At 33.7% G+C, this 9,041-nt stretch overlaps 1 protein-coding gene across 1 annotated transcript in view; it reads right to left on the reverse strand.

The window, feature by feature from the left end:
- Nucleotides 1–2,011: 2,011 nt before the first annotated feature.
- The window catches only part of LOC105619064 (protein fem-1 homolog CG6966), a 38,357-nt gene continuing 31,327 nt past the window's right edge, over nucleotides 2,012–9,041 (reverse strand). Inside the window, exons 2-8 of the mRNA XM_012200592.1 lie at nucleotides 7,254–7,413; nucleotides 6,711–6,911; nucleotides 3,923–4,174; nucleotides 3,655–3,811; nucleotides 2,816–3,254; nucleotides 2,504–2,716; nucleotides 2,012–2,416 (exon numbers count right to left, since the gene is read on the reverse strand). Coding sequence (XP_012055982.1) covers nucleotides 2,012–2,416; nucleotides 2,504–2,716; nucleotides 2,816–3,254; nucleotides 3,655–3,811; nucleotides 3,923–4,174; nucleotides 6,711–6,911; nucleotides 7,254–7,413 — 1,827 coding nt within the window. The remainder of the gene's footprint in view (nucleotides 2,417–2,503; nucleotides 2,717–2,815; nucleotides 3,255–3,654; nucleotides 3,812–3,922; nucleotides 4,175–6,710; nucleotides 6,912–7,253; nucleotides 7,414–9,041) is intronic.

Here is a 9,041-nt window from a genome sequence, read left to right on the forward strand (position 1 = left end):
AGCCGTATATAAGGCTTTAGAACAGTCCAAGAACAGCCACAACATCATAAACGGTTGATCTCGCGTATCTCCAAAGAACCAAATTATTTCGTATTATTATTGAGCGCGAAGACCTTCGATGATCATGGCTCTTCGATACGATTATACTCCGCACTTGGTTTCAATATCACGGCCATTTTGAGAATATGATTGTTTATTAGAAGCAGCAGGCTTTCTCGGACGCCAACAACAATCTTTGGCGGAGGCACAATATAGCGGAAAATTTAAATTTAAATTTGTCCGGATTTTGGTAACGCACCCTATATATATATAAAATATAGCTTGCGCGGGGTTTATGTATAAGGGAGAGGCCAAGTTCGCAATAATAAGATCACAATGTCTGCATTATCACCAATATTCATCTAACTCATTCATCAAAATTAAAAAGGCTCTCTTTCGTATCATCACACATTGATATTAAAGAGATCTATTAAAATATGTTGCTAATTAATCTCAGTCTAACAAAAATAATGGCAAGCAAGGATTTAAATAAAAATGCTGATAAATCAATTTTATTTCGATAAAAACGCGTTAATATCTCCAATCAATTTTCAAAATAATTAATTAAATAAAGGTTAATTAAATAATTATATAAAAAATTATTAATTGAAATGGAGGAAGGTTTCTCATTAAATTTTTTAATCTTTTTAAAATTCTTTTTATGAAAATAGATATTTTATGAATTACCGTAATCGTATGAAAAAATATATATATGTATATACATAAGTAAAGTGTATATTATTCCACTTTATTGAATATAAAATTTTTAATAGCGAAATCTATAATTTTCGCTTTAAAAGATGTATGTATTTGGAGTTTTCTTTCAGTAAATTAATTACGAAGCATAAAAAGAAAGTTGTCAACTGAAATAAAAAAGTATTTTTTGTTTGCGAAAATCTTATTGCGAAACATGTTTTATGTATGTTATGAGAGAAGCTGTCAAAAAATCTTCTTGGGATCACGTGTGGTTCGTATATCATTAATCAGAAGATTTGCTTCTCAGGGACAATCTTTTTATCCCTGTTCTAATATAAGTTACAAAATATCTCAAAATCGTTCTCATTTAAAAAAAAACAACTAGAAATCAGAACGATTTCAAAATCCTGTACAATAAGGGGCATGGGCGTATCGTGAAATTTTTTCGGAGGAGGGAGAGAGGGAGATTTCAATCAACCTAGGGATGTACTTGCATTAATTGAAATAACAACTAAAAAAAATATTTTGCTATTGTACTGAGAAGAATGTCACTGCACTAATTTGGGTGTAATTTAACATTTTTTTAACATTAATGAATTTCATTTGGATATTTTACAATTTTCTCCTCGTCACTTCATTTTGAAGAGGAAGAATGTTACGTTTTGTACAATATATAACTTTTACTTATTTTTTTAAAAACTTTCTTTTAAGAAGGATAATATAGTTATTACAAGAATGTAATAACTGTATTATCCTTCTTTATAAGAATTAATTATAGCATATATTCTGTTTTTCGTGACAAAAACCTTACGAAAATTTTCTATATGTCGCATTTTTATCAAAGCAATATTTTTTCCAACTAATAGAAGTATTAAAAATTATTTATATGGTCTTATAATGAGTAGAATGTGCGCTAATGGGACTCTCTCAAAATCAAATAATTAATAAAAAATTTCGGGGGGAGTTTGAATTCCCAAACCTCCCTCTTCGATAAGCCTATGATAAGGGGTGCTTTCCAACAAGCGACTCAGTACAACACAATGATTATCTCATTCTTGTTTAACATTGGCGAACAACAAGTATGTAATGATGCTCCATGTCACACCGTATATGTCTCTTGTTAGAAGACATTCAAGGAGAATATCGAGATGCTAGAATGAATGAATTATGAATTCAAGTTAACGCCCGAATCACCATGCCATGCTTTCCATAATCATCACATTTTCTCGAGTAGAAATGTTTGCCATGGCATTTCACTGGTGGTGTCTCATCGCAACTAGTGCATCTCAACGAAAGTGCGGAGATGTGCGGGCACTCTGCTGATGTTCTGCGTCTTTTTGACCACTCGCGCGGCCAGACAGGCGAGTGTGGTGTATTTCAGAGGACAAATCGAATCATAAAGCTCCTTATTAGGCAATAGCATCTGGAACGTCTTGCCGTCGTTGTTTATCGCATCGAGATGCGCGCCGGCGTCGAGCAGATCGATCGATAGACTCGGTCGCCAAGGCTGCAATAGCGCGGTAAGATGCAGAGCCGTGTTGCCGTCATTGTCCCTGGCAGCTACATTTGCACCCACTCTTAGCAGAGCTTTAGTCAAATGAGGGGATGGGAACTTGCATGTGGGATACCTGCCAACCAGCGCACCATCCTCGCTATGAACTAAATGCAGCGCGTCACGGCCCTGAAAAACACATTACAAAACTGAAAATGTAGATATTTATTTTTAATCTCCCTTTTATTATTAATAATTATTTTAAGTGTCACTCACGTGTCTGCCTTTGGCATTTATTCGAATTAACTTGTAGAGTTCTTTGTGAAAGGCATTGTATTCTTCGCTATCCTTTTCTCCGGTCTCTCGCGTTAATAGGCACGCCAAGTGCAGAGTGATAACAAGAACTCTGTTCAAGAATGTAAAATCACGCTCGCATGTCAGATCGCCCATCTTGTCCAGCATTTGTTTTCCTTTCGCTACTTCGTTAATCTAAAAGTAATTTTTGCAGTGTGAACGAATAAATATTGATGGTTTGAGAGATATATTGGAAGATATATTAGAAGACGACAATGATACTTTCATACTTACAGCTTTCTCGAAAACTCTCATCAGATCTTCCCTCTTTACTGGCGGTACTCTGCGACCTCTTGTCGTCTGTCTACCTTCCTCGCCTACCATGAAGCTGAAGAGTTCGGTGAAACTGAATAGAGAGCTTTGTGTCATAGGATTTAGAGGTTCCAGCATGCTTTGCTGCATATCGAGAGCATAATTCCATAATTCGATGCAGCGACGGAATTTACCCGCGTCCGCATAGACAGCTCCGCGGTATCTAATATAATAACTAGTGTCTGGATGAGCCGGTCCTAATATTCGTTCTCTAATCACCAGTGCCTGCATGCGCATTTCATCTGGATCTGCTAACAAATCGTCCAAAGCTTCAGGTTCAATTACCTCTCGGGCGTAATCGTAAGCTGCTACAAGCGGTGGAGATTCAGGTTTTGCTATCACTGGTCCGTCTCCCCGATATCTACGGGAAGAAAAAAAAAATATATATATATATATAAAATTATATATTACTCAACATATAGTGTAAACTTTTTTTAAAATAAAAATTAGAGTTATATTTCTTTTAAAAAATTTATAAAAATTAAAATATTTTATATTTATAAAGATCCCCAAATTTCAGTTTATAGTCTTCGAAATTCGAATCGCATTGTCAAACAATATTAATTACAGAAAAATTTTCAGCACTATTTGATTCCCTAAGATTACTTCTACACTTATCTTAAATTTTTTTTAGATTAATTGGCAAAAAAGCTAGTTTTTGAGGTCATTCTTTATAGTTCTGATTATACAAAATTATCTAGAAAGTGTTCTAAAAGGTTTTCGGTTACGGATTAACAGCCTGTCCATGTATGGAGACATACCGCTCGTTCATGGCACGTTTCCAGAACTGCAGGGCGCCAATCATATCCCTCTTTTTATCCACGTATGTGGCTCCAAGCAACTCCAGTGCGTCGATACGTTCTTTCCTGCTGAACAGTTGGGGAATGCCTATGAGATACTCGACGATATGCGTGTGACCTGGAAGAGAGGAAGCGAAGAAACGTTCGGTCAGCGCTCGCTTTTTCCTCGGAGCTAAATAAACTGTCTTAGGGGAACCTTCGAGTGGTGCGTGGAACTTTCTGCTTTAACCTGTTACTGCTGCCGCGAGGAGTGGTGTCATCCCATAAGAGTCCACGTCCATCTGGGCCCCATGCTCGACAAGGATTTTCAATATCTCCAAGGATCCACTTTCGGCGCAGTCATGTAACGCTGTATTACCCTTCACGGATTTGCGATTCGCGTCTGCTTTCAGGGCGAGTAGGAACTTCGCTATTTTAACGTGACCTCGGTAGCAGGCGATCATTAGGCATGTGTGCCCGTGTCGATTCGCCATCTCGATATCTGTAACGGAGAAGATCAATAAAGTTTTGATGAAGTTTCTTAAATATTCTGCGATATAAATAAGTAACTTCTACTCAGGATTGGGAAGTAACTTGTAACAGAACGGAAGTTACAGTTAGTACACACACAAGTACACACATTCTACAATAAGCTGTTAATATTAATAAAAGTAGAGAGTGAGTTCGTAAGTCAGTTAGTAGTGTATCATAAGGCAATAATAAATCAGTAATTAGTGCGTGAAAATGGTCAAATTCCATTTCTTATGATTAGAAACTTAGATTGCATTGGCTGCGGAAAAAATCGCTCATTGAGCGTTTTTTGCATTGAACGCGACCATTATAATTGATCAATCACATATATTATAATTTGCCCTGAGAACAATCATCTTCTGAAATAGTGTGATGTAACGATCTAATGTAAATTAATTAAGAGAAATAAATATATTTTTAGTCCAAGCGGATATTAATGTTTAGATATTTTGGAAAGAATTTATCAGAGTTGGTAAAGACTAATGTTTTTTTTTAAGAATAAAACATTGTGTTTCTTCTTGAATATGTTTTTAATGCTTCAAATATGCTTTAAATAGTACTATAAAAAAAACATTTAAAACATATTTTGATGAAAAACATTAATTAAGCATTTAAACTGCTTAAAACATGTTTAAAACATTTTTTTACCAATCCTGAAATTTATATATATATATATATTCATGAAGGAGGATGTCCGCACAAGAGAGGAACACGAAAGAATCATGTCGACTAACGCATATATTTTATAAATTAAATTATTTATAATTAAATTATTTATAATTAAATTATTTATAATTCTTAAAATAGCTCCTACTTCTGAAAACAAATGTAAATTATAAGAATTGTAATTAAGATGCTTAAATTAACCATTTGATAGGCGCTCGTTCGGAAAGCAAGAGATCTGGTTTCGATTCCTGGCCGAGATAATATTTTTCGCAATTAATTATTTACAGATTTTAATATCACTCAGCATTGTTAAAATCATTCAAAAATACGAAAAAATCAAATTATTAAAATTGCTAATCAATTTAACTCGTGATATTACTGCAGTTTAGTATAGAATTAGTGTTTCAAGACCGAAAAATTTCGGCGCGCGTTTCAAAGGACTACATATGTACGTAGTATAAATTCGCATAGAATTGTACAAGCATTTAAAATCTAGCTAGACCATTGATTTCTATATATATTTCTAGTTTGTATTAACATATCTAATTATTACTACTTTTCTAAGATGTTTGTTAGTATTATTCTAACATTAAGTCTAATATTATTAAATTGCTTATCAATTTAATAATTTATGTGATATTACTGTTTGTTTTGTTTACGATTGTGTTTCAAAACCGAAAAAGATTTCGGTGCACGGTTTACAGAATTGGATATGTAAATAAATTCACTCTGAAATATTTAAAGACTAAATTTTGCTTTGACTAAAAAAACAGAAATAAACCTATTTTTAGTAAAAGGTTTATTTTTCTTAATTTATTCTCATAGATCTAATATGAACTGTAATTATTGATATCTAATATGTTTTATTCTGGATGAAAGTTTCTTGAGATTTATGACTTATAATTCTGACTTATTTACCACTAATGTGACATGATTGGTAACTAATGACTTATTGTAGAAAGCCCATTAATCAGTTTCTTACGGATTAAGATTTACAATTTAGATAACGGCTTATTGTAGAAAGCCTATTGGAATCTCATTCTTTTCAACTGTAACTCAATTTACGTTTTTTTGTACTTGTAATTAATTTAATAATTACTTTTATAGTTATTTTATATATTTCAACTTATTCATCACAACTTATTCGTCAATATAATGGATTGACCAGAATGAGTGAACAAGCAATGATTATTTCTTGCAATTGGAACATATCTTTATCCTTGACAAAATAATTACACTTTGTAAATATCTGCATTAAGAATAAAAATCTTAATACCGATTTATGTGAATGCCTTAATATTGCTTCAATAATCTAAGTGATTTCAAGTACTATCTATTACATATATAAATAATCTATAATCAATGTAAGTTTATAAGTAAAATAATTCAGAAATGTATAAAATAACAATGTAAAAAAATAACTGGAAAGTATTTGTAAGTAACTAAAAATGACTTGTTATTCTTTAAGCAAATGTAACTAACGTGTTACAGTTCAGAATCAGTAACTTATAATGATAACTCGTAATTTTTTAAGAGAAAAAACCTGTAACTGTAACTAGTTTTACAAAGTCACTTTCCCAATCTTGCTTTTTTTAAATAAAAAAAATCAAATCCTTTCGATTAATAAGTAATGTTTTATATATAATTAATAAGTAATGTAAACAAAACTATATAAATTTTCGCAAATGTCTTACATTTTTTATGTTGTAAAGCTTGCTTTTTTTACTTGTATTCGCTCTTTCGCAAAGAAAAATAAAAAAGTTGTACGGAATTAAAAAAAAATTATTAATATTTAATTCTCTAAAAATAATTCTCAAATTTATATTTGTATTTTTCCTCACCTGCACCATGTTGCACTAAGAATTTGACGATATCATAATGCCCGTCGAAACATGCAGCACGGAGAGGTGTAGAATTAGTCTTTGTGATTGAATTCACCTTAGCTCCTCGTCTCACAAGTAGCTTCACTAGGGACAAGTGACCAGCGGCAGCCGCGCACCATAGAGGTGGTGCACCCTCGATTGTTTCACCCTCAAAAACCACTGTTTTTGAAGAAATATTTTAGTAAAATTTTAGTACCACAACAGAAGATTTATTAGCTTTCATATAAAAACAATAATAATGTAAACGTAATAATCATAAGTAAAATCACGTGAAGTACAGTACATTGTATCAGACTATGGCGTAGACGTTGATTATAGCGACCATAATTCTTAAGCTATTTACACCAATGTAGTGCCAAGAAAAAAATCTCACTTGATTTAAAAGAAAAAAAGGAGCACTAAAGCGCGTCCTTTGTCGAACGTCATTTTTTATTGAAAAATTGTTCTCAATAGTAAATAGATCAGCTCGAACAGAAGTCGTGAAAGGATTGCAGGTCTGACCTGATCCAGGCTGCTCCACGTCTGCCCCACATTTTTCGATGAGGTATTCCGCCACATCATAATGTCCGTTCCGACATGCCATGACTAAGGGTGTTGCGCCATGGGTTTTGGCACCGACTAGTTGTCCTACCTCATCCTTGCCCCGATGCTCCAGGAAAACCTTTTGAGAAGAGAAAAGGAATTTTTACTCGATATGCTTAGCTTTTACAAAAATCATCGCAATATAAATACGCGGAAATGAAGTTTTAAAATACTCGCGACAACTTACGTTCGATAATACGGAACCCGTTTTGAACTGCTTATTGAGTTAGCGCGTACGTGAATAGCACGGACGTGCCGTGCGATGTGTACAGATAGATATTTCAAAGTCGACTGGTTTAAGGTTTAAGCGAATTACTGGCGCGATACTGGTTAACACTTTACACACTAAGGATTCGCTTATAATGTACGAATAATTAAATATTTAGATTTCAAAAATTCTCCGTTTCGTATCGTTCCACTTTTGAAACTTATTCTCTCTTTGATGATAATTTCTTCCGGTTCACAATTTCTTATGTTTCCAAATTCCGTTCAATATTATCCTTTTAATTGTTTTATTCTGTCTATCTTTTAATTATTCTATTTTGAATATTCGGGAGATATATTTAGATTTCAGAGTCGTATATTTAGATTTCAATAAATAAACATGATTTTTGTTCTAAATTCAATTCACTTCGAATTACACAATACAGGAAGTTTTGTCAAGATAAGACTGAAAACTGTTGTCTGGAGATAAGACTAACAGAGTTACTCGCGTCGACGTTCACTGTTGATTTGAACACCACGTGGCTATGGTACATGTTTTATTTGAACGCTAGGTGACTGGATCCTTACGTCATCGACAAGAAAGCCTCTTGCAAATCCACGAAAACGTGCAGCGCGAGATGACAAAAGTTTCAGCTTGTCCTTCGCAGTTGTACGCGAAAACGAGTTTCTCTAAGTATATGAGATTTTAAGTATTACTGAGCCAAGCGTTAAACAATGTTATGACAATGTTGACAGGATATTAACGATTTATCACATTTGATCAAATAATAATTATATCATCATCGTATTATAGCCACCGATTGTAACGTCGCATCCGAGAGGATAATCCAATCGAGTCAAATTGAAGAATTCTGTATATTATTAGAGGCGATCGATTCGATCTATATTCTTTTCAACATCGAAAGAGTCTGCCGTTTTTAAAAAACAAATCACAATTCCTTTTTTACACGGCTTGTTTTTAATTCCTTTGAACGGCAGACGTATTATTCGGGAATTATCAAGAAAACTCGGCGATTATCTCCTTCTGTTCGGAATCAGAACAGTCCACACGCGCACTCGCTTAGAAGAAGACTGAGCGCACGAACCGAATCTTCAACCCATTGCCTTCTGGAGAAATCATTCTCCGACCATCATGGACGTGCGAGTCCCGTTAAATGAATAATCGGAGACATTGGGGTTCATCGTGACAAGTAAACTGCTGCTTACGATGGGCCGCTGGGCTGCTACTGGGAGAAAGAGAGGCAGAGCCGATACTTCACAGCTTTTTGTTCTTTGATTTTCTCTTTCTCCCGCATATTTCTCTCTCTTTAATGTTCCCCCTTTCCGAAGAGAGGACCTACATACTTTTCGAGAAAGCCCTACATTGTTCTTGTTGGAAAAAGGAAAAAAGAAATAACTTCATATATTAAAAAAAAAACGAATAATTATCAATAATTTTATATTTATATATATATATATATATATATATATATATAATAAATA

This window comes from Atta cephalotes, assembly GCF_000143395.1.
Source record: "Atta cephalotes unplaced genomic scaffold scaffold00019, whole genome shotgun sequence".
NCBI lineage: Eukaryota > Metazoa > Arthropoda > Insecta > Hymenoptera > Formicidae > Atta > Atta cephalotes.